At 38.6% G+C, this 26,662-nt stretch overlaps 1 protein-coding gene across 2 annotated transcripts in view; it reads left to right on the top strand.

The window, feature by feature from the left end:
• DNAJC17 (DnaJ heat shock protein family (Hsp40) member C17) overlaps window positions 1-26,662 on the top strand; it is a 968,483-nt gene that overhangs the window by 43,801 nt on the left and 898,020 nt on the right. For both annotated transcript variants that reach the window (XM_044074193.1, XR_006365217.1), the window contains exon 3: window positions 23,979-24,037. In XM_044074193.1, the coding sequence (XP_043930128.1) occupies window positions 23,979-24,037 (59 nt within the window). The remainder of the gene's footprint in view (window positions 1-23,978; window positions 24,038-26,662) is intronic.

Below are 26,662 nucleotides of genomic sequence, written 5' to 3'. Positions count from 1 at the left end.
TCAGTACAGTGATGTGCAGCACTTAGTAAAGACATCAAGTCCTTTCCCTGCCAGTATGTGAGCACTTGCTTAGTTTGAGCAGAGGCTTGTAGACCTTGCACAAAAGCAGCTGCAATAGCTGGCGTAGCTTGTTCTTCTGGAGGTGGTATTCCTGAATGTCTAGCAAACACTGCTTTGAGATGACTCAAATAATCTGCATGGCCTTCCCCTTGATTTTGTTTACATGCCTGTATTTTAAAGCATTTTGTCCTAACTTGACACACTAATGCAATTTTATTTAACAACCCTGTCCTTTTGTTTGTAAGTGCATTCCCTGTGAAAGTAAAATTTATTATTTCAGCCTTTTCAAATAACTGTTTTCATATTTCATCTGAAGTGACTGCCTGAAGCAGCTCGTTTAAATTGGTCAAAGTAGAGTTGTAACATTCTAGTATAGTTTTTAATTCCTCCTTAAACCTTCGTGGATCTTTTTCAATATTTGGAAAACTTTTGGATATAGTATGCAAATCAGCAGGAGTCCAAGGGCAATGAACAAGCTCTCTATTATTGGTCCCCAATATTTCTCAAAAGATCCTCTTCAGAGTCAATGGCCTCTTGTCCTACCCTGTCTTGTGAGTGTGTGTGGAGAACCACAGGTGTGTCAAGTACTAGTGCTCCTGTTGGAGAGGTAGAAACTTGTTGAAAATGAGAGGAAGAAGAAAAAGCTTCCCTGACTGCAGATACCTGTTCTGAAGATGAGGGTTGAACAGGGGAACTAGGTTGAGATGCAACAGTACCGTGCTGACCTGGTGTCCAATGGACAGTTGAAAGCAATGCAGGGGCCTGAGAAACAGTAGAATCTTGTACAGGAGACACCCATACTGGTGCATATGCATGTGGGGGTGCAGCAGCTACTGGAGGATTATCATCCTCTTCTGAAGTCTCTGCTGTTTCACTATCCCCAGTTTCTTCCAAACCTGCCAAGGCAGGATAAAGGGATTCCTTTTTATTGGTCAGTACTGCCTTTTTAATCTCTTTTACCTGTTGTAGCAACTTCTCATTAGTATCCTGTAATCCCCTTAATGCTGATTCCTTTTCCCTTTTAAGTGCTTTGTTATACCAAGAATAAAATACTGTCCATTGTTCCGGACTTGTTTTGTTTTTCTTTTCTTCCACAAATGCCCTTCAAATTCCCTAATTTATCTTTATCAAAGGTTCCACTTGATGGAAATACTTTACCAGGGAAATGTTTAGAAAGCTGAAACCACTCTTTCCTTTCCATAATTATGATTCATAAAATATGCAGGTTTCTCTTTGCAGGGATTTGATCCTGCTTACTTAACATTGTTCCCAGTTTCTCTAAGGCTTACCTTCTAGATCCTGGATTCTGGTAATTCAGCAGATATGACTACACCAATTCACACACCATTCAGGGAAGGAAGGTTAGGGATTCTGTAATTATGCAATGACAGAGGAAAGGTTTCGATCAGCCTTTTCCCACAGCACCCACTTGCTTGTGTCCTGTCACAAGCTCAAAATTTACAGCTCCAGTTGTGATCGGGATAACAGGAAGGATAGGTTATGTGTCCAGAACTGACCACTCTTTTGGACCCCCCTGAGGGTACTTTCACACAGTCACATCTACGTCCCAATGTGCTATGGGCTCATGAACTTGATGTACCAGCACACACACCTATGTCCCAGCATGCGATAGGCTCATGAATTTGATTTTGTTTCTTACTCGTACATTAAACAACACAAGACATCTCTCATATCTCTTACCTTTTAGTCTTTTCTCTCCTGAGGGTACTGCCCTCGACACAAGTCGTCTCTTTATGTTAATTTCTCTTTTTGTTGTATGAGCATGCACATTAATAAACTTTTCCTTATTTCCTGTGGGGACCTCCCACTGTTACATTACTTGCACCTGTCTAACACACACAAGTCATTCAACAAAAAAAAATATTACTCATCCCACTCTTTAAACTACAATTGACTAACAAAAGCATTTTCTACAAATCAATTTTCCCCACCTAGTGTTGCATACTAATCTCTGACTATTCCATACAAAACAGTAAGGAATTCACAGAATAACATTCTGTGCTGGGCTCTTGTAATTTATTCCACACTGCTGTGCAGCAGTACCAAACTTCAGAGTCCGAGTCACAATATCAAATGTTATAGTACAAATTAAATAAATATTACCTTTTGACTCGGTCAAGAATGACACTTCAGGATGTACAAAATACTTTTGTATTCCATAAACAGCTCTGGGAGACTGCCTGCCAGAATTCTCAGTATCAGTCTCAAAGAACAAAGGAAAAACCCTACATATATACCTTTTCTTATCAATTTCATGCATGCAGAACTTTGATGTTAAATTGCTTTCAGCACATCACTTCATTTTAAAATATTCTAAGTACTTGTAATTCTTGCTTAGAGCTTAACATGAACACTTCACAAATATGCATTTCATATCATAAGCCACCTGTTTTTAAAATTTAATGTCCTTCAGCTTTGTAACATTCAGTACCAGTGCATACTATCTCACAGGCAGCCTTTCAAAGACTCATCCCTCAACATAAGAAGGCCAAAACGTACTGTTGAGTAATCTGGTTTCTACGGATACCTAACACAATTCATTAACTTTCTAAAACTAACCTTTAAGCATAACATAACATCCCTTAACTCCTAAAGTACTTATGTTGCCTTCAATTGTTAGTGCAGTATAATTTGCCAGTAGAGAGAATGAGGTTGTAAGGCACTTAAAAATATAAGGCTACTACTTATACGAAAGGTATATCTTGTATAATTATGCATCTGCTTTTCAGCTTTCCTTTGACATACACATATTATAAACATTTTATCTGACTAATTTATGAATACCAGAGGTTAATATGTATTTAGTGAAGAATAAACATGAGACATAATATTTTTCCATAACACAAAGCTTCTTTGCAGTCTGGTTCCCAGCTTCTTGGTCTGAGGAAGCCAGACCACTTTTATAGAGTCTGTGACCCCCTCTCCCAAACACTTCAGTAAAAGCCCAGTTACTGAGCCATCAGTGGTGTTCATGGATTCCAGAAAGGGATCAGTTGTGGCATCTAGGAATTGCATTCCAAATGACAAGAGGAAAAAATGAAGGAATGTCATGTTAGTCCATTAACAGAAAATACAGTGATACTGGAATGCAGAAAATTTGATGCAATACATTTTTATTGGCCAACATAGGTTTTGCAAATGCTAGCACAGGGCCTAGTAGTTGTAAGATTTTAAATCACATCTGTGTTTATTTTTGTTGTGATTCCCACTGATGGGGAAAAGACCTGCACCTCAGCTATCCTGGAAATTAGGGACCTCATTTGCCTCGCTCTCATATTGAAGTTGCAAGAATCTGTCCTTGGCCAGTTGAGACAGAAAGGGGATGGAAGATAAGGGCTTCAAAAATAGAGATGCATGATTTATACAACTGACTTCGCAAAGATGGCAAGTGCAACAGCCAAAAGATATATGACACAAATCCAAAAGCAGCCAACACCACACAGAGAATCCAAAGACTTTATTAAGTCTTAATACAGACCGGTTTTGGCCAAAAAAGCCTTTATCAATGTAATACAACAACCAATAAAGCTCCCTTTTATATAATATAGTCACCCATGCAACCAATAGAAAATCCCCAATGGTTAACTAGTCTTGTTGATACAATCTCCTATAAAATAAAAATGAACATATGTAAATACTAATTGAAACAATAATTCAAGAAAATAACAGCACATAAATTAAATGTTATACACACCATACTAAACCATAATTATAAATTTTTAAAGATGTTCATTCAATCCAGGTAGGAATAACCTACCCAGTCTAATAATCCATGCTTTTTCCTTTTTATTTAAAGATTCATGCCATTTGGTTTTAATAAACCTTTGGCTGCCAACCTTGTCAATAATGGTAAAATGAAAGTTGGCCATATTGTGAACAAGAGTATGCTTATATAATGCATTGGTAATAACCTTATTCCTTATATTACTCAGATGTTCGGAAATATGCAGTTTTAGGGATCTAGACATTTGACCAATATAAAATGTGGAACAATGGCACACAGGGTCTATATTATATCATCGAACGCTGATTGATTGACCTAATTTAAGTGGAAGCTTCCAATCTCGAACTGTCAGATCAGCGATTTTTTTTTTTCCCCAGGGAAAAAAATGGCTGATCCAAAACACATACACACAACACAAGCACACCAAACAAACAGAAATCCACACACATATACCTAAAATCTGATACCTAACCCTACACTAAACTATGCACACACCATTAACTACCCACTTACCTTAACCCAAACCCTAACCCTAAGGTCCGTCACTATCGCACTCTCACCTCACTCGCTCCCTAACCCTAACTCACTTAAATCCACCCTAACCCTCATGTCCAGTCAGTCGCCCACACACCTAACCCGAGCCCTAACCCTAACTCACCTAAATCACCATAACACTCACATCCACACAATCACACACTTACCTGAATCCAACCGGTAACTTTCCACCATAACACTGAAAATACCGAAGCAACAGAAACGGACAACCGAATTCTTTCCCTAGGAAAAAATTCGAGTTTCTGCTGCTTTGATATTTTGCAGTTTCACGAAAATAAGTTCGATCAATCAGCGTTCGCGTTTTTAAGCATTCGAGGATATAATATAGACCCGGCACACAGCCAGATACACTACCCAATTACTACTGCAATTGCCAAACGTCTGAATCTCAAAAATGCGTGTAGTGTTCTTAATTGTAAACTCCTTTGTTTTGAGCACATCTCTACAAAAAACTACAATGTTCACAAGGGAAAACATCGAAATAATTTAGTACCATCCAATGTCCATTGAATTTTCATAGTAGAAAATAAGTGTTTTTTTATAAAAACTAAGGTGTCCACCTAAAGTAACCCAGCTATGAAAAGAAAAGGCACACCTATTATCCAATATTTCACCCAAATATTCATCTGATGATAAAATATCCCAATGTCATTGAATTAAATTGGTTTTGTATTCCTACCAAATGTTGTCGTGAATCTAATTTTAGATCCTCTATTGGACTTTTGGCTCTGATAAGTAAGCAATTCATCTCTAGGCATCTTACCAACTGTATCACTGGTTTGCATTAAATGTCTGACAAAATAACCCCGTTCTGTAAATCTTTTGGTTAAATTGTCATTAAATTGTGCAAAATCCACTTCTCTGGAGCAAATGCGTCTAATCCTCGTGGATTGGGATTTAGGAATGTTCTTAATAATATGTCCTGGATGGCAGCTGGATGCATGTAATAGGGAGTTGGAGTGGAACGGCTTCCTATAGACTGTGCTATTAAGGGTACCATCTTCCTGTTTGTTAACCATCACATCCAAAAAAGGAATACACTTCCTATCAAAATTAACCATGAAGTGAATAAGGTTGTTATATTACATTGATAAAGGCTTTTTTGGCCGAAACTAGTCCGTATTAAGACTTAGTCTTTCGATTCTCTGTGTGCTGCTGGCTGTTTTTGGATTTGTCTCATATATATTTTGGCCTTTGCACTAGCCTTCTTTGCAAAGTCATTTGGATGTTGGGCTTTGTCTTGGTTTATTTCACTTGTGGCTTTTGGAGAATCCAGTTCTACATCAGGTGCTCCATGTGTGGGGACATTGTTGGTGCACCCTTTGTTGGTTAATGGCCTTTTTATATTACTGTTGCAGCTGCTTTAGTTTTTCCAGCCAGTCGGGCAACCATTTGGATGGTATTTATTCTTGAAATTGACTGCTTTTATCAGATAGAGACTTGGCCGTTTACATCCTTTGGATGGTGTGTATAGAGATTTTCCTTTTGGTGCTCCGTGCAGTCGGCATTATTGGTGCACTGTTATTAGTTCTGTTTGGTGTCTCTCCCATGGACTAAATGTTCGATTCATCTTTCTATAACAAGTTACAAGTCCCTTGGGTGTTTATTATCGGGGACGCCATTACAAGGTTGGTGGTGTGATTTCACTTTTATCAAAAGGGCTCATTGGCTGGTAATGAATGATGATTCAACTTGGGCAGTTACTGACGTTCGCAAAATGGTGCTATTTCACTGGAATGAGGGAACTTTTTTGCCATTTGTGACGAACAGTACATTTGTTCAGACTTTGTGTTCGGTCGGCTATACAGATCGGTGAGTGCCATTTTACTCAGCCAGCATGGGCTTGTGGGGAGATGTTTCTTTTTCAAATTAGCCTTGGCATTTTGATTTTGGATTTATGAATACAAGAACTTTTGGGAACATTTTTGTTTGTAATTCATAGGTTCATAGGTTCATAGGTTCATACTAGGCTATCTGCCCGAGGGCATTTACAAGCCTAGCCCATCGTTTTGTGGCTTACGCCACCCCTTTAGTATGGGGAACTATACCCATTATTTTGCTGTGCCTCTGTCGAGCAGTGACACTGAGGTAATCCCTGGGGTATATCTGCGATCTCCCATCCATTGGTCAAGATTTCTCTTGAACAAGGCCAGCGAGGTGCTCTGCCTCACATGTACGATTCTGTTCCACAGCATAGGGAGTCGTTGGGTGATGGATCTATCCCTCCACCACGTCCTATTAATCGCCGTGTCGAGGTTTAAGTCACCCCGCCTTGTGGCTCTGATGGATCTAGATTTTTGAGGTGAAGCATATTCATCAAATCTGGGTTTGACATGGCCTTGTATGTTAGGCAAAGGTCACCTCTGAGCATAAAGCGACTGTGTTTACTGAATAGAGCTGGAGTTCTTTCAGTCGGGCAGCATAGGATAGATTTTTGAGACCCTTTATCCTTTTGGTGAGGAACTTTTGTGGCCTCTCCAGCTGCTGCAAGTGTCGGGTCAGATACATTCCAAATGGGGCATTGTACTCAATCATTGGTCTGATGAGTGATGAGTAAAGGGAGACTATAACCTCCCTTGATCTAGATGAGAATCCCTTCATGATAAGGTGGGCAATGTAGAAGGTCTTCCTAACTACTTTAGCTACATGGGTGTCGAATGACAGACTACTATCAACCTGGGTCCCCAGGTCCCTGATAACTTCTTCTGTGCTCAGTGGATTGCCTCCTATTTGGTAGCTAGGGGTAACCTTGTTTTGGTATGACTATGCATTTTTGGCATTTAACTTTAGGCCGTGGCTCTGGCACCAGTTATCCGTTTCTGTGAGACCCTTCTGAAGGATATCTGTGTCAGATGTGTTTTCTACTATGGCGCCCAGTTTGCAGTCATCTGCAAACTTTGTCAGCCATAGCCCTCCTGTGTTTGCTTGTACTTCAGAAAAGTAGATGCCAAACAAGAGTGGGCCCAGGAATGAGCCCTGTGGGACACCACTTGTGACAGGCTTTGAGTCTGACATGGCGCCAGCAACTCTGACCCTGTGGGTTCTGTCACTCAGCCAGTTTGCAACCCATCTTGTGATGTATGGGTTAACATTTAAGCTGATGAGTTTTTCAATGATACCCGAGTGGGGTATTGTATCAAGGCCTTAGCCAGATCGAGGTAGGCTGTATGGACTGCCTTTCCCTCATCAATGGCTTTGGTGACTGTTTCAAAAAGTCAACCAAGTTTAAAAGGCATGATCTGCCTTTGACAAAGCCAAACTGGGTTGGATCCAAAGTCTGCAAATTCCCAATGTCTTTATTTATGAGGTCCATTATGATCCTCTCCATGGCTTTGCAGATAAGGCTTGTCAAGCTAATGGGCGGTAATTACCAGGGTCGGTGGAGGCACCGCCTTTGTGAAGTGGGACCACAGTTGCAGTGCGCCACTCCTGGGTATCCAGAGGTAAGACTTTGATTAAACAGCTGTCCTAGCTGTGGGTTTAATTCCTCATTGAGTTCGTGGAGCACACAGCCGGGGACACCATCAGGTCCCATGGATGCTGTGTTTTTGCTTTGGAGAGAGCAGTTCTCACTTGGGCTGGAGATGTTTGGGGGCTGCAATCATTTGGTATAGATATCTCTCCTTTGGGGAGGGGGTGAGAAGTTTGCACTGAACCTGTCAGCCAGTATGTTGGCAATGTCTGTAGGATCAGTAATCTTCACATCATTTTGAACTAGTTCTGAGCATATCTGGGAGTTTCCTCCTAGGTTTCTAACATAGCTAAAGAAGGCCTTATGATTGTCTTTTGAGTCTTTAGCTATTTTTCTCTCAAATTTGCTTTGGATGATTTTATGAGAGCTCTTAGTTTTTACTTATAGTGATCAAGGGTGTCTTACCTTTTAAGGATTTTGCTCTATCTTGTAGTAGCTTCCTCCTTTTGTTGTAGAGTTTGTTTATGGCTGGGGTCCACCAGACTGGACGCTTGCCTTTGGTACAAAGAGTCTTTGTTTTGCTTGGGATTGCCTTATCCATGCAGTCCTGCAGGTGCTGGTAGAAGGCATTTGTAAGTGATTCAGCGGCTTGAGTACTGTTTTTCTTCTCGGGGCGGGGCCTTAAAGACCACACTAGTCTTTTAGAAGTGTGAAGTCGCTTTTGGGAAGTTCTTTACTGTGGTCTTTTATTTCAGGTGGGGTGGGATGAGGACCTCCAGCGAGATTAGTTTGTGATCTGATCTCACCAGTGAGGGGTATATGTTGAACATTGTGCTCCCATGTTCGTGATGATGAGATCAAGTATGTTATCTCCTCTTCTGGGATGGTGACTAGTTGTTCCATGGCATTTGAATTTATGAATTCCAGGAACTTTTGGGCTAGGGTGTTTGGGCTTGAGTAGTGTTCCCAGTCTATATTTGGGTAATTGAAGTCACCTAGTATGATGGTGTTTGGTGATACATTTATCCCCTCTAGTGTTTTCAGGAAGGCCATGTGAGGTTCCTGAGTTTGTGAGGGTGGCCTGTAACATGCTACTATTTGCAGAGCAGTCTTGCCTATGGTTAATTGCACCTGGATGGTCTCCGATGCATCATGCGTTGCCACCAGTCTTGAGGTGTGGGTGTCCTTGATGAATATGGATACCCCCCCTCCTTTCTTGGTATTTTCCTGATTTTGGGGCCGGAACGCATGATATGAGGTAAAACCTGATAGCGCTGGGGTGCTCTCAGGAGCCTTGAACCAGGTTTCTGTCACAGCACAGACATCGATGTTCTCCATACTGAGAAGGGCCTCGCATTTTGAGATTTAGACTTCTGGCATTGAGCAGCATTACCCTTAGTTTATTTCCTTTTTTGTGTTCTAGGGTGGTAGGTTTAGAATTTGAGCCTTGCCTAAAAAGGCACTATGGGGTGGCAAGAGCCTTTGCCAATATCCGAATCCCAGGGTGACAGGTGCCGGCCCCTTGCGAGCAAGCGTGGCTTGTCCAGCATGTCATCCCAGGCAGACAGATACTGGATCCCCTTTGAATGACACCAGTGTTTAAGCCAATTGTTAAAGCTGATCATCTTATCTCTGTATTGTGGCATCATTCTTGGTGAAGGTAGGATACTGCTCAAGGTCAGGGTCATACCTGCCTGGGCTACATAATCAGAGAGCTCCTCAATGTCTCTTTTCATGTAGTCCAACGAGGTTCGTCTCAGGTCGTTTACACCAGCGTGGACAATGACTGAGTCATATTTGTACCTGCTGTTGAGAGACCTGAGTGCTTGCGTTATGTGGCGGATTCTAGCGCCCGACAGACAGCTTACTGTGACCTTCTCCTTACTCAGTCTGGTGAGCGGGACATCAGTGTGTCTGACTATGGAGTCACCAATGACTAGTGTGTCTGGCATTGTGTTTGGCCTTAAGGGCTGTGACTGTTTGACACTCTGACTGTGAGGTCTATGTGTTGCAGGTGTTGTGTTCTGAGGTAGTGGTTTTTTGGGTGTCTGCTTTGGTGGCCTCTGCTGTTTTGGTAGATTTTTGATCAGAGCCTCCGAGTATGTCTTTGTGTGTTTATGTGCATGATTTGAGGTTGTAATGGTACTATGTGAGACTGGGTCTATAGTGTGTGTGGTAACCTTCCCTCCTGACTGGTCTTGCCAGTCCTATGTTGAGAGAGCTCAGCCTCCAGTTTGGCCGTATAGTTGCATCTCTCGCATGTATTTGTGTTTTGTGGGAGGAGGAGAGGGTTGTCTGTGTACATGAGGCAATTGTAACATTGCCTCAATATTCCCAGGTTCACCAGCTGAGCAGGAGATGACACTAGCAACTGATCCACATGCTAGAAGGATAGACAAAAACTTTAAAAAGATTCCGGGATGTGGGTGACCGAGAAATGGGGGTTGCCTTTTGGGGTGCTATCTATAAGAGTGCCGTATCAAGGTAATAAGTACTGTAGGAGCAAGTGCTAGGTTTAACAGATAGAGAATAGTCTACTTAGAGTCAAGTACAGATGATCTTTTTAGTTATAGGATACGCTGATTAGATGAGTAGTATAGGTCGAGGAAGGTAGTTTCAAGGGAAAATTTGAAGAGTGGACTTTAGGTAGCCCGAATAGTTTAACCCTGCCTAACCGGCACTGCCCTAGTGTGCAACCGTGGCAACTCGCTTTATAGCAGGGGCTGGAAAAGACAGGAAATGACCCAAAATGGCCAATAAACTACAAGTTACTGCCTTAAACCACTCCTCTGAGGACAAACAGGCAGTTCAGTACTCCCTACTCCCACTAGTGAGTAAAGAAACTACCCCTTGACCAAACAAGGAAAATGGAGAAAACAGGAACCAAGACAAAGCCCAGGGATCAGCAAAATCTGGTCTCTGGAACACTAGTTTAGGAAAGTATGGAAAGCAAGGATATTTTTTTGTTTTTCAAGTTTTTACAGACAAGCAGAAAACACAATAAATGCTATGATTTTCGATTAAATGCTATCAAAAGCTAGTACACTTGAGTGTATTAGCCTGTAGTTTAACTTTTAGGCAAAACTTAAACTAGCAAGTGCAGTAAACAGTTTTAACTTATAAACACAGAAAAAACAGTGCAAACTTTGATAAAATAAGCAGAAACAGTAGTCGAAAGGCACAAAAAGTCGAAAAAGCCAAGAAAAATACTTGTTCCTTAGTGGTGTAGAGTCGTTTTACTGCATTGGCCCAGAATGTGCTCTAAAATATAAACTTTTGGCGTATCTTTGTGATTTGCCTTTCATCTTGGTAACTGAAACAATTTTGATAGTATGCTGAATAGCACTAGTCTTATTTCTTTTTTGTTTTGTATGTGACTGGATTTGTTGTTCCAAGGTTTCTCTTTTTTGGTCAATATTTGGAACAATTAGTAACAACTTCTAATGGCATAGAAATTCTTGTTGCTTGAGATGAAAAAACAATTTTTGAGATTCTTATGAGGCTCTATGTTGCTATGTTTTTGAACACATCCGGTATTATTTCGGTTGACTCGTATTTATTATAGCCTTGGTGTGATTTTTTTTATCTGAATGTTAACTGGGTTTTTGGGTCACTGATACCAGTCATCTAACTTTGAAGGTTGTGTTTATAGTTTTGAGCATATTTTTAAAGATTATGGATCTCATGACCATTTTACAGGGCTTATCGGCAGATAAGGAGGTTATTGAAATTTTCGATTCCTATATGACCAAATCAAAAAATGATGGTTTGCCGAAAACAAAGGATGATTGTTGCTAATCTATTTTTGACAACATTTTCAAAAGTATGAAATCCCTAAGATCTAGTGTTTGGCATACTAAGTTATTTAAAGCATATATTCAGAAAGGCATTACACCCAGGGGTTTAAGGGTTTGGATGAAGCCACTAGTGGTCCAACCTGATGAGATATTACTTACTGCCTGGGCTAGTATACAGCAAAATTCCTCTTTGGAATTTGTTAAAGCCTTACATGCTTCTCATGAAAAGAGGGTAGAAACCCTGATTCCTTAAGTATTTAAATTTTTTCAAAAGGCTAAACAATTTGAACACACATCCTTATATAAGGAATGTCTTAAGAAACATATTGGGGATTGCTGCACTTTCAAAAGGCGTTAAAGGAACGTAAGTTTTGAAAATTTAATAGGGATTGTAATGATTACAGTCAGGGTCGTCCCTTTGAACAAAGGAAAATTGTTAAATTCTCCAGGAACAATGAGTTTACCCCAAGACATAAAAGGAAAATAAATCCATTCTTAAAAAGTCCAATAGTGATGCCTCGGGGGATGATTTGTCATCCCATACTGATATGGAAATGGATATTTCTCAAACATCACCAGCGCATAAGCGCTATTTTTCCAAGGATAGTCCAATGGGTCTAGATAAAATCCCTTTAGGGAAAGTAGAAAACAGGGGGGACGCAAACATAAACGTAGGACCCAATTCCAGTCTAACACTGGAGATGATGTTACAACTTTTGGAACCCAAACAAGTACAATGTCATAAATATCTCTTCTGTCATTTTATCTGAAGTTGAATATGGTTTACTGAATAAAGGTTTAAATTTCATACCTGGCTTTTTGGTTTCTGAAAGTGATTTTGTGCAAGATTTGTTGTCGTTTTGTAGGTTATTTAACCTTAAGTTATTTTTTAGGGATTCAGAAAACAACAATGGGTCTCAAGAGACTGGTTTTAAATTTCATCCTTTATGCCACCAATGAATAAACATGTTGAAATCTTTCAGAAATGTATATTAAAAGAGCTGCATTTCAATTTGGGTTGTACTGAGAGTGTGCTTTCCAATAATTTAAATCAGCAGGAAATGGAGGCACTAAGGAAACTCAAAAACAGGAAGGATTTGGTCATCATACAGGCCGATAAAGGGAGGTCTATAGTGGTCATGGACTGGGCTATGTATGAGGTGGAAGCCAGTAGACAACTTAGTGATGGGAGATTTTATATGATTATGCCCATTGATCCAACCCCACTCTTTAAAGCACAAATTGATGAATTTTTTGACATGGCTTTGGATGAGAGCATCATTGATGAGAAAACATGTTTCCATCTTAAGGTTAAGGAACTGGTTTCACAATTTCTTTATTTGTTGCCTAAAGTACATAAGAATTGTCACAACCCACTGGGGTGACCAATTGTTTCAGGCAGGGGTTCACTAACTGAACCCATTTCTGTGTATCTAACTAAGTATTTGAAACCTTTATTGCAAGCTGTTAGGGCTAGAATTATGGATACTACAGAGTTTCTAAACATTGTTGCTGATTTACAATTGGAAGATGGATGGTTGCTTTGTACTTTAGATGTTACATCGCTTTATACTAGCATTCCTTACTGGGCAGGACTAATGGCATTGGACTTTTGGCTTACTGAGCTGGGATTATATAGTCCTGGATTTAATACTTTCCTTCTCTCTTTAACTGAGCATGTGCTAACAAAAAATGTATTTTTCTTCAGTGGTAAGTGTTACTTACAGATGAAGGGTACTGCTATGGGGGCTGCTTTTGCCCCCATTTATGCAGATCTTTTCATGGGTTATGTTGAACATTTTTTGATTTATGACAGGAGTCATAATATTTTCATTGAGGAAATCGACATTTGGAGAAGGTTCCTGGATGAATGCTGAATGGTTTGGAAATCTGATGATGTATATTTGGAGGAGTTTGTGCAGTATCTGAATGAAAATAAATGGGGTATTCACTTCACGGTTAATTTTGATAGGAAGTGTATTTCTTTTTTGGATGTGATGGTTATACAGGAAGATGGTACCCTTAATAGCACAGTCTGTAGGAAGCCGTTCCACTCCAACTCCCTATTACATGCATCCAGCTGCCTTCCAGGACATATTACGAACATTCCTAAATCCCAATACGTGAGGATTAGATGCATTTGCTCCAGAGAAGTGGATTTTGCACAATTTAATGACGATTTAACCAAAAGATTTACAGAACAGGGTTATTTTGTCCGACATTTAATGCAAACCAGTGATACAGTTGGTAAGATGCCCAGAGATTAATTGCTTACCTATCTGAGCCAAAAGTCCAAAGTCCAAAATTAAATTCACGACAACATTTGGTAGGAATACCAAACAGCTAACCAATTTAATTTAATAACATTGGGATATTTTGTTATTAGATGACTATTTGGGTGAAATATTGGATAATGGGTGTGCCTTTTTCTTTTCGTAGGGGGGGTCACTTTAGTTTTTATAAAAAAACACCCATTTTCTAGTATGAAAATTCCACAGTCATTGGATAGTACTAAATTATTTGGATGTTTTCCTTGTGAAGATTGTAGTTTTTGTAGATATGTGCTCAAAACAAAGGAGTTTACAACTAAGAACACTAAACGCATTTCTGAGATTCAAACGTTTGCCAATTGCAGTAGTAACTGGGTAGTGTATTTGGCTGTGTGCCATTGTTCCACATTTTATATTGGTCAAACGTCTAGATCCCTAAAACTGCATATTTCTAAACATCTGAGTAATATAAGGAATAAGGTTATTACCAATGCACTATATAAGCATACTCATGTTCACAATACGGCCAACTTTCATTTTACCATTATTGACAAGGTTGGCGACCAAAGGTTTATTAAAACCAAATGGCATGAATCTTTAAATAAAAAGGAAAAAGCATGGATTATTAGACTGGGTGGGTTATTCCCACCTGGACCGAACATCTTTAAAGATTTATAATTATGGTTTAGTATGGTGTGCATAACATTTAATTTATCCTGTTATTTTCTTGAATTATTGTTTCAATTAGTATTTATGTATGTTCATTTTTATTTTCTAGGAGATTGTATCAACAAGGCTAGTTAACCACTGGGGATTTTCTATTGGTTGCATGGGTGCCTATATTATAAAAAAGGGAGCTTTATTGGTTGTTGCATTACATTGATAAAGGCTTTTATGGCCGAAACCGGTCTGTATTAAGACTTAATAAAGTCTTTGGATTCTCCATGTGGTGCTGGCTGTTTTTGGATTTATGATTTATACAACCTCAGTTCCTAGGCTGCTAACCAATCAGTTAAATGTGGCTATGATACAGCTGATGCATACCAGGGCAGCTGCTATGAGGTCTTTGATTAGGTTTGTTCTTTCATTATATTTTCACCTTGCATCTGGTGTTTGTTTGGTCTTTGGTTATGAGACATGCTAAGCTGAGGACTCTGCTCCTCCACAGCATGTAAGAGCAGAGTTTCTTGATACTCCCCTGGAAATGGAACTCCAATTTGTACGTCCAGCTGAGATGGTGTTTAAGAAGTTGGGGGGGGGGTTATGCAGTCAGTTAAAGATCACTTTTGTTCCCCAGCTCCAGGATGTAGTAAAAACTATCGTAGCAAAGGTTGACCCTTCTACCGTGGCAGGGAAGGACCAAACTTCAAAAGAGAGGGAAGAGCTGCTGCAGGAAGTAGAGGCAAGCTGACCACATAGAAAAGCTTGGAGGACCCCAGGGTCATAATCAAATGGAAGCGCAATGACTCAGAGAAGTTATGTCCCCCAAAATCCCATTCCAACCCCCTCCTCACTTTCTTTTGCCTACCCATTATTTGTACACACCCCCTTAAGGATAGAAAGCACACTGACTTTCAATGAGAGGCTGTGACACATGGCAGTGGGATTCTGCAGGTCCAATAATAGGGTTACTATGTTTTCAGATGAAACAAATATTTCTAGGCATTTCCTGTATTCCCAAAGAGGAGCAGCACAGTATGCTTCCGCTAATGAAAGGTCTTCAAAGCCAGAGAGTATAGAGAGGGTCCCTGAAAAAATAAAAGTGATTGATTTCTACTTTAGATTGCTTATAGTTCTAAGAAAGGAAGGAGTTTTATTTCTGGAAGGTCTCATGGATACAGAGGAACAGAAAATATTTTCCCAGAGGACAAATCCTTCTAGTACAGTACTTTGAAAAGATTGCGAGACTGAACCAAATCCTTACCAGGAATTTCAGAGTTCTAGGATATATAGTCTCTTTTCTAGTAGTGATCTTTCTTTTGGTCAGACTTTCTATAATGAAATTGCAGCAGTACCTGAGAAACAAGTGTTGTGAACATGCTCAAGTGTGGAATGCCCCATTCCACTGTTACACTACATCAAAGGAAAACTCTTGTGGTGGTCAAAACAAGTCTGACTAAACTTATGGGTTCCCTGGTGAATGGAGCAAGGCTGTCATACCCTCGCAACAGACTCTAAAGACATGGCCCAATGGGCACCTATTTTGGGGAGCTGAGAGTGTAAGAAATTTTTATAGGGCATTCAGAAAGAAGCGTATCAACATAAAAGAAGTTGTGGCAGTAGTAATTGCCATCAAAGCTTTCAGCCCTATTTGGCAACAGGGAACTTTGCAAATCCAGACAGACAATACCATGGTGATGTGGTATGCCAGCAAACAAGGGGAATGCACACATGGGATTTAGTCGAGAAGTCAGGTCTCTGCCTCAGACATCTGTACATCCAACCCAAGGACAGTGTTTTGGCAGACCTTCTGAATAGAACATAAGTGGAACTCATCAAAGGGGACGTGTTCTGTGTTTTTGGACATAGTCCACATGGGGGATATGCAAGACATAGACATTTTTGTTCTCCATAAAACAAACAACTGAGCAAATATTGCACTGAATACTAACATGAAAGACCCATACAGTAGGTGTGTTCCTGTATGCTTTCCTTCCCAACTCTTGATCCCTTGGGTATTACAAAAGATATGCAGGGACAGGCCAAGAATGCAAATGATTAACACCATTTTGGCCTAGGCAGTATTTGTTGATTAATTTGTTAATCCCATTTTTGAATGGTACAAGACCCTTTTCCACTACTACCCAGGCCAGAAAGTGAATACAACAAAAAAGATACTATTAGAGAAAACAGAAATAAGTACATACAGAATACACAATACAATTTGAGTGAAAACATATGACACATTGGGTATATATATGTTTTACAGTATTAACAGTAAAATAAACCCAGTTTTTCATGATTAAGAATTGTGTACATTATATAAAAGTTGTATTGAATGCAAGGAGCACTGGAAAAAAATTTGAATGTTGCTATGTAAATGATTTTTTGGAGAAAACTGGAAGGGGTGAGTACTAAAGCTGTGGGGAACACAGCACTTAGATAGGAAAAAAGCATCATTTTAATCCAAAGCCCTGAGTCAAATACATGAATATTCCTGAGCTAAGAGGACCTTTAACTTTTTCTTGAGTAATGCATGGTGTCCAAGGCTGTAATCTCCTTGGGTAATAAGTTCTAAGAAGCAAGGTGAAGTTTGCAAAAAGCTCTCTCATAAGTGGCTATAGAAAAGAGTGGGATAGTTAGTTTGATAGAAATGCTTTATAGAAAGAATAAGTATTTTTTGTTCAGTAAAACGCTGTGCTTGAGTGAGGGACAGTACCTGTCATTGTGAAGGTGAGAGTATCGAGCAGGTGTGTGGACCTTACGGTAGTGAGATGCCAGTTAGCTCTCCTGATGGGAGTGCAGTGGTGCTTGGCAAGGATGATGAGCTGCAGAATCTTGTTTTTGTAGGTTGTAGTATAGCAATATTTTGCCTTGATGGGGTAATGATGGGTAAAGCATATATGGGTGTAAGCATTAAGATATTACTGGCAGTGGTATGCCAAGCATTAGATATAATTAGATTTGAAGTACCATAGGCTGCCTTAAGCTGTTGAAGCACTTTGGAAGTAGTCATCTCTGTGATTTTGAAAAATAATGCATTATCTGTTGGAACTCTTCAGATATTTTTGTTTAGTTGAAACTGGAAATGGGGTCCACGTGGGTCTGTAATACAGGGAGTGGGAGTGATAGCTAGTTTTCTTGCAATTCTAAACATCATTACAGAAAGTGTATTAGTATTGATAGTTACTTTGTTCTTGGAGAGCCAGTTCCAAATTAAGGGAAAAATCATGTTGAAGCACAAGAACAACCTCCTGCATTGACCTGTGAGATGCCTCAAAGTTTGTTGTCGGCATAAAGAATAATAAGATGGGAAAGGTAATAGAATGAGAATAGATCAGGAAGACAGTTGGACTGCAGGATAAAGGATGCTTTTCCTATCAGAGATTGATATCAGAGTATAGGCAAAGAGAAAGGGACAGGAGAGTACCAAGTGAAAGACCTGCACTGGTTGAGATTTTAGCAGAGTCTAGAATAGAAGCTGCATTAAAAAAGAGATAATTAATGCGACTTATAAAATATTGCATGATAACTATAGGAATCAGTCAGAGTAGGTCAGAAAAGGCTGGGAAGAGAGATTAGATAAGCAGTTTACAACGAAACTATAGGAGGACATATGTGACTCCCACATATGCAACAAAGTCTAGAAGATTTAGGATTTTTGCCTGGAAGCATATCCATAGGTACTTTTATACCCCTAGCAGACTCCAAAGAATTTTTCCTTGGGTAGATGGCACAAGTTGAAGGTGTAATGGGAAAGAAAGAGGTACCTGAAAGCATATGTTTTTGAAGTGTAATGAGTTGGAAGAGTTTAAAAAGTCCCTACAGAGTATTCTTTTAGGAATATTGGGCGAACAAATGAGTGTAACTAAGGAAATTTATTTTTTGAGATTTTGGGATACAGAATCTGAAATGCCTAGATGTTGTAAGGCTTTGTTATGTTTAATTATGGTGGCTGCCAAAAAAGCATTTACTAGAAAATGAACATCAAAGTCTAAACTAACCATACTTGAACTCGTGAATGTTGTAAGACATGCAATATAACCAGAAGTGGGATCTTTAGAAAAGGGTAGCAATAAGTTACATAGACAAAATGGAAATTGTGAGAATAATGCATGCAGAAAAATGTCTTGGAGGAGGAGTGAAGTTTAAGAAAAGGCAAGAAGTGAACAGTTTGTGTAATGTTGAGTTGATTATATTGCATAGAGCAATATATGTGATGTATAATGTTTGCAAATGCGAACTTGTTAATATGGTTTGATTACTTTATAAATAAAGGTAAGTTTGCTTGTATCACAAGTGGAATTTCAATAAAGGTAATTTTCTGAGTAATCTAAGATGAGGTATTTCCCAAGGAAGACTATTTTAATTATAGAGGAAACAGTAATGGACCTAAAACAGATCATTGTGGAACCTTGTCATTGACATAACCTGTTAATGAGTGTTGGCTGGCAATGATTAAAGACTTATTAGATAGATAGTTCTTAAACCATAGTATCACCTCTTGGGTGAAACTATACTCTGTAAGTGTAAGTAATAGCTGGTTATGTTTGATGGTTTCAAAGGTCCTTTTAGGCTGAAGAAAATAGCTCTATGTGTATGCCTTTCTCTATGTTAGAGAAAATGTGTAGTGTTAGAGAGACTGCTGTTCATGTACTGTATTTTGGGTGGAAGCCATGCTGTATGTTAGACAAAAGGTTGTGTTTGTGTGCATGTGTGTATTTTACCAGTTGTTCATAGATGAGTTCTTCAAAGACTTTTGCTAAGGGGGGGGACTAATTAGCAATCTGTTTATAGTTTACTGGGAAGTGTTTAAAGCTTTTAGAAATTTCTCTGTAACAAGAAAAAGTTATAGATATGTGGAAGAAGTTGTGAGAGGGAAGCAGCACTGGTCTGTAATATTTGGGATGCAAGTACTGAAAGTGAGGAGTCTATCTATAGACCAGACATTATCAACTTAATGAAATACAGTGATTTAAAAGTAGTTGTGGGGGGTCATCAGCGAGTTTGTATAGAAGAACAGCAGGATTAATTATATTGAGTGGAGTGAAGAAGAAATGTTAGAATGGATGTCCTCTATTGTGCCAGATGTCAAATAGGAGATGCCATGAGACTTTGGAAATATTTAAAAAAAAAATGGATTTAACACTGCTCCAGAATGTTTGGTTTGCCAGTATGTTGCCTGAAGATTCCTGAAGTAGATGACTTTGGCTTCATTAATTGGATTCTGGTTGTGCATCTTAATTCTGGTTAATGCTGGAATTTACTGGTATTAAATGAGTCTTTCTTTTTTTCTATTCTCTCCATGCCCATTTATGTCTTTAATTAGACAACATAAGTTTGCAGATATCCATGAAACACCAGCAGAATTCATTGTGATTTTAGTTGCATTTATTAACTTGTCTTTGATAGGTGTCATGTTATAGAAATTGGTTTAAGGGGCAGATAGGATCTGCAGTGTTGTAAACATCTGACCAATTAACAAGTCATAGTTCTGTTTCCAACTGACTGTTAAAAATTGTTTGGAAGTGAATTGAATATGAAAGCCTTTGTGCAGGATGGGAAATAGGAGTCTAAGATCAGAGGTTAGAATAAGGCAGTGGACAGTAATAACATTAAGTTGGATGTTTAGATGTATTTATTTGTTAGAAATATCTGTAATTAATACAATCTATGAATGATGTGGTTTTTGGGACTCCGTTGAATATTGTACCCTCTTTAACAAATTGAGAAAGATTTAAATGATTAAGAAGCTGTGTAAGAGGGGGCATGTGAGAAGAATTCCAGTTGAGATTATCACCATAAATTGCTAATTTATTATCTTTAGTAATAGTATTTGTACTAAGAGTGTTTCAAGAATTTTCATGGAGGCAGGTGAAACACTTTAGTGTGCCCCAAAGAGATAATTTGTATTAATGTCCACTGGAGTAAGGATTCACTAATGACAGTTTGGGCAACTAATGTTGGAGAAAGATTTATGCCCTTTCTCAGCATGGTTATGACACCTCTACTTTTTTTTCATTGAATAATGTGAAATGTGATTCAAAGTTAGGAGTAATCCAAAATGTGATTCAAAGTTAGGAGTAATCCATAAAGAGTCCTTACACCATATTTCTGTTATTGCAGTTATTTTGGGCTGGTTTTGAGAAACCCAAGTTTCAAATTGTATCCATTTATTATGTAAGCTACAAATGTTTAATGTAGCTGTGGGTAAATATTTTTATGCCTGAGGATGTTTTATGAGCTTTCATCAGACCAGTCTGTCTAACTTCCCTTTACTTTTTCCTGGCTTATCATTATAAGAGGGAAAGAGTTTTGCATTCCCTAGATGTACAGAAACGAGTGGGATTATGCCTGGACAGGACAAAGCAATACAGGAAATTTAATAAGCTTTTTATTGCCTTTTCCAAATGCAAGGAGGGAAACCGGACATCAAACAGACCATTTCTAAATGGATAGCTCATTGCATTGTTTACTGCTACACCCATCATGATAAGTCTGTCACAGGCCTAGTGAGAACTTGTTATACCAAGGCCACAGCTACCACTGTAGCCTTTCTAAAGGGTGTTACTGCACAAGCCACCTTTCTATACACACCTTTGCCAAGCATTTTAACATGGCTAGTAATTCCAAAGCCATGACATGCTTTGCCAGTGTCTTGTGCCCCCTGCCCGCCCAATAGATCACCTACTCTCTGGTCTGTAAACTCTGGGGGTCATCCCAACACTTAGTAGTGCTACAAAAATAATGTAGAACACCTTCCACTTGTTAGAAATGTCCAGTAATTGTAGCTGCTCAAATATAATCATTGTTGCACTGCCAGTCTCTTCCCTCCTTCCCCTCTGTCTGTGATACCTCTGTAGACTTCATAGGCTACTGTTTCCTTCTGATAACAAGCAAATGGAATGTAAACATCTGTTTTATTCCATAAACTTGCTTACTACTACATAATAGAGTTTCTTGTGATCATCTCTTCAATGGCCATTTTTTTCCTTAGGGAAGACTCCTTTCAACAGTTGACTGTATGTTTCTAGGGGGAACTCGTTGACCCAGTTGAGTAAGGTGAGTGTTGTATACTGTTTGGTGATAAGTCTTCCAGCTGTTACCTTAATCAGATCCCATTGATGATGGTCTCTTCACCGTATATGAATGTATGTCAAATAATGCTTGTACATTTTATGGTTCAGTATTGGCACAACTCACAAAGTAATGTGTTAAATGTTTTTTTTTTCATCAAACCAAACATCTGAGGCCACCAAATTGTACTTGCTCAAGTATAATCGTTGTTGCATTGCCAGTCTCTTCTCTTCTGTCCTTCCCTCTATGTCTGTGTTACCTCTGGTTTGGGGTGGGTTCCCATCATAACTATTCACACCACTAGGTCGAGGTAGGTTCCTATCCTAACAATTTTCACCTTCCTTCTTTCTCATCCCACATGATCAGATGATTAGGCTGCCTCCTTCTCCAGGTTCGGCAACCACCTGGAGAGTCAGGTTGTAGGGTCTGTCTGGTTGTGATCTCTCAACTGGGATGAGTCATCCATGGACGGGTTGTGCTCTGGCTTCAATGAACAATAAATGCACGTGTTGGGACAAGAAAGATATAGAGTTGGTTGTGGCTGATGCTCCTTTATGCCACGCATGTCATGTCAGTGTGGGAGGGAGTCCACTGGGTCTTGAGAGGTAAGTGTGGAGAGCTCTGGTAGCTGGGACAGACATCAGGTCTTTGTAGGTAGGAATCTTAGAAGTCAGTACTGCAGCAGTGCTAATACTTCAACATCTGCATTTGTGGTAAGTTCTTAACACAACTGTAATTCATATCCACATTTTTTATTAAATAATTAGCATAGGAATCCACTAATGGATTTTATGAGATCTTCTCCTGGTTATAATGTTTGTGGGCAAGAGGAAAAAGGCACAAGTGAGGTCTGGAGAGGGTACCCAGTTTGAAGATGTTAGGGCTGCATTTTTGTTTGCAGATGACTTTAGTTCTTGGTCTCTGGCATGCAGTACAATGGTTTACTGTGGAGTGTGAAGCTAGTGGTTTGAAAATTAGGACGAGTAAATCAAATATTGTGACTGTGTCCCGTAAAAGTGTGTGAATTTCTTTCTGAAGGTTGTGAAGGAACAGATAATTCAAGTACGAATGGAGGGGGAGTATCATAGGTCTCTCTCTTTGCTAATTGTAAAGGATAATGAGAGACTGACCATAATATGGCTACAGCAGTAAACGTCATACCATACTCTAATAATGATGGGAGAACAGACTCGTAGGATAAAAGTTTCAATTTACAAATCAACTTTTCTTGCCATATCCAACTGTGGTTGAGCTCTTGTGATACAGATAGTGGAAGCAGTATTTCCTATGCAGGGTACCTCTGCTTAGTCTGATAGTGAGGAGCCTTGCATTCTGGTAGGATCTCCAAGTACAGTTGATGCTTCTCCGATTCAGAGATTTGGGCACTTACTGAGGGTGCCTCAATGTGTTTCCCACATGAGGCGCATTAAGCTTGGTCCACGAGAGTAGACTCTGGGACAGACCACGTATTGGAGGAGAGTTATATTTCTCAGCTTTCTTGGGAAATCCCTGCAGAATACTACTGGATCAGTAGGAGAGTATTAGAGGAAAGGGAAATCTGGTCTTTCCTGCTCACCTTGATCCCATTGAGTGTCACAGAGAAAGGATGATGGACTGATAGTCAAGTCACTGCTGTTACTCAGCCCAAGTAGCAAGAAGTATTTAAAAGAATATGGGATTAGAAATTAAAATAAATGAAAATCTACACACTAATGGTAAAAAAGTGTTGGGGCGCTTTCCCTGCAGAGTTTGTGTGTCTTCCTTTTGTCCTCTTTTGTGTTTTTCTGGGATTTTTGCTTTCCTCCCTCTTCCAAAAAGCATGTTGTTAGGTAATTTTGTGGTGTTCCCAAAAATATCTGTGCACGTGTGTGTATACACCCTGTAATGGACTGCTGTCTCATCCAGGATTGGTTCCATGCTGTATGACTGTTGCTTGCCTGGATAGGTGTCTGTCCAGTCCTAAATAAAGCAGGTTCTAAAAATGAATGAAAAAATTATCTGTTTGTTAAAAGCTTTCTATTGATGGCATTGTCCTCAGTAGAATGTGCTGGAAAATGGTTACTGCTTCAAAGTATGAAAATTGAAGATTGTTAAAACTCATTTATATGTACCAATATATATTTTTTTCTTTTTTGATGTTGAGTACCATTGCAGTAATTTTCTCAGGCAGAAATATCTTTCTGGTACAGACTATACTGGCCAACAATGAAAGATGTGAGAGAAAGAGAACTAAATTAGGTAATTTATAGTTAATATAAGTATACATCAATTTTGTATAATGACTGTGTAAATCTCCTTTAAAGAGTAGCCATTATGGACTGATTTTTTTTTGTCTGTGTCTGTTTAATGGCATTTCCATGTAAAAAATAGTAACATTCTCTGTCTCTTATTTTTTCCTGCAGCTGAGCTTTTCCACCAGTTATCTCAGGCATTGGAAGTGCTAACAGATGCTGCTGCTCGGGTAAGAAATCTCTTGTGGAATTAACATTTTAGTTATTATCCAATAAGTGTACAATGTGTACAGCTTTACTTCGACAACTGAAGTAAATCAAAAGAGGAAAACACTAGCTGCCAAACATATATAAATCCAACACTTGATCCCTTCAGTATAATTCTTTATTAAATTCACAAGTATAACAAAGATTTGGGACTTTCGTCCATACAAGTTGGACTTCTTCAGAATCTGGTTTGTTCGTTCCCAGCTCGCCATTTAAATAGGTAAACATCACTGTATTAATTAAAGCAAATTGACACCTCATTACCGTTAATAACAATTTTTGTAAAAAAACAAACAGGCAAAGGGCATTCACTGGACTAGAACTAATTAAATTTAATTTAAGCGCTTTTGAATGTAAAAATTCACAAACTTCCTCAGACAAACACAGTTGTTAACTGACTTAGTTTAAATAACCCTCCACATCAATGACATCATATCCTTTAAAACATTTAAAAAGATATTGTCCATTAAATCACAATGTAATCACAAGAACATAATTAATTCTAATGAGGTTCATTTCACCTTAAGCTTCAAAATACATTTAATGGAACTGTATTCATTTAAACCAGGATAGGTGTAAGCTTTAGTTAATACTTGCCACCATAATTCTCTAAATTCTAACTCCACAGATACTGGCCCACCTCTAATATTAGCGTGTATTTGTTCAATAACAAGAAATAAAAATGAATGCTCAGGACATTCAATAATATGTTTCACTAAAGCGTTGTTTACATCTTTCCTATCGGTGCTATATAAATGCTCATATATTCTCTTTCTAAAGTGCCTATTAGTTTTATCAGTATAGAACTGGGGGCAGTTTTGACACTGGGCTAAATATACCACACCAGTGGCATTACAATTATATTTACCCTTAACTCTATATTTATTTCTACCTATGGAAAAACTATTAGTCACTTTAATATGTTTACACATTTTACAAGAACCACATTTATACATGCCTCCATCCTTTTGTAAAGGGGGCAATACAGTCTCAACCAAATTTTTAAGGTTCCGTCCCCTTTTATAAACAAGTTGAGGCATATCTGGTATCTTGTTTCTAATAAAGGTGTCCTCTTTCAACACCACCATTTCTTGTATAGAATACTCCACACAATTGCAGCCTCAGTACAAAAAGATGTAATAAAATACAGTGAGGCATTAGATGTATTACCTTCATTAGATATAGTATTCATATTAGTTAGAGGAATTCAAATTTGGACCCCCAATACCACAGTCATTAGTATTAACACCATTAATGACTTGAATTTTACCAAGAGTGGGTTTAAACCAACCATTATTACGTTTATTACTAACCTCAGATATAAGGTTGTCAATCAAGGTAGATGGGTATCCCCTTGCTATAAACATTGGTTTAATTAGATGACATTCATCCCAAAAATCATCATCTAGGGTGGTAACCAGTTGGCTTTTAATAACAGCACGTTTCTGATAATGGGGATGAGCACTACTGAAGTGAAGAAAACTATTAGAATATGTTGGCTTAAGGTAGATTTTTGCGATATAACATAAATTCACCATATCCTTAATAAGTAATGCATCCAAGAATGATATCCTGATGTTATTAAATTCATAGGTAAAACTCAAAAATGAAGTAAGATTAGATAATATAGAGACAAATTCCGCAGCCTCACTTTCATCACCTTTAAATAAAACAAAAATATCGTCCAAATAACGTGTGTACCAGCAGACAAATTCTTTAAAGATGTCAAGTTTAAACAGAATCTCATTTTCCCAATATGCCATAATGGTATTCGCAAAGCTCCCCCCACAGGGGGGAACCCATGGCAACACTGGATTTTTGATGATAAAAATTGCCTTTAACAACATATAATTATTGGAGAGCACAATATAAAGTAAATATTCTATTAAGTTAATTTCATCACCTGAAACATCTTGCTTAAACAAAAACTCGCAAACCCATTCGATACCTAATTTCTGAGGAATAACAGTATAAAGGTCATGGACATTGATAGTTAAAAAATTCATTTGGTCATCAAATCATAAGCCATTTATTGCTTCCAAAAAACTCAATGAATCCCGGCATATTTGTGGTTGATTCTCCAAATATTTTTTAAGTTTAGAATCAACCAATTTAGCACACCCATAAGTTATACTGTTACGTCCGTCCACGATCGTGCCAGAAGGTGGTTTACTCAAGTTTTTGTGGATTTTAGGCAATCCAAAAATAACTGGTGTGTAATGGGTGAGGGCATAGTCAAATAATTAAAGGTTTCTAAGTCAATCATACGATCAATAAATAAATCCTTGATCAAAACTCTCATACGTTGATAAGCCCCATTCAATTCATTCAATGAAACCTTAACATAGGTATCGGGGTTAAGTAACATTAAGATAGTTTCTTCCTAAAGTTTATCACTCATTAAAACAAGCCCACCACCCTTATCTGGTTTTAATACTCTAATTCTTTGATCTCTTAATAATTTTAATGCTTTTAATTCATTATCAGAGATGTTATTTCAACTAGTCTCCCTACCTTTAACACCCATCATTGATAAATTACGTAAATCCAATTCACATAATTTTTAAAAAAATCTAATGGTGTTATGC

Source organism: Protopterus annectens, chromosome 6.part0 (assembly GCF_019279795.1).
Source record: "Protopterus annectens isolate FY-2018-M chromosome 6.part0, PAN1.0, whole genome shotgun sequence".
In the NCBI taxonomy this organism is placed as follows: domain Eukaryota; kingdom Metazoa; phylum Chordata; order Ceratodontiformes; family Protopteridae; genus Protopterus; species Protopterus annectens.
This window is presented reverse-complemented; position numbering and strand designations above follow the sequence as displayed.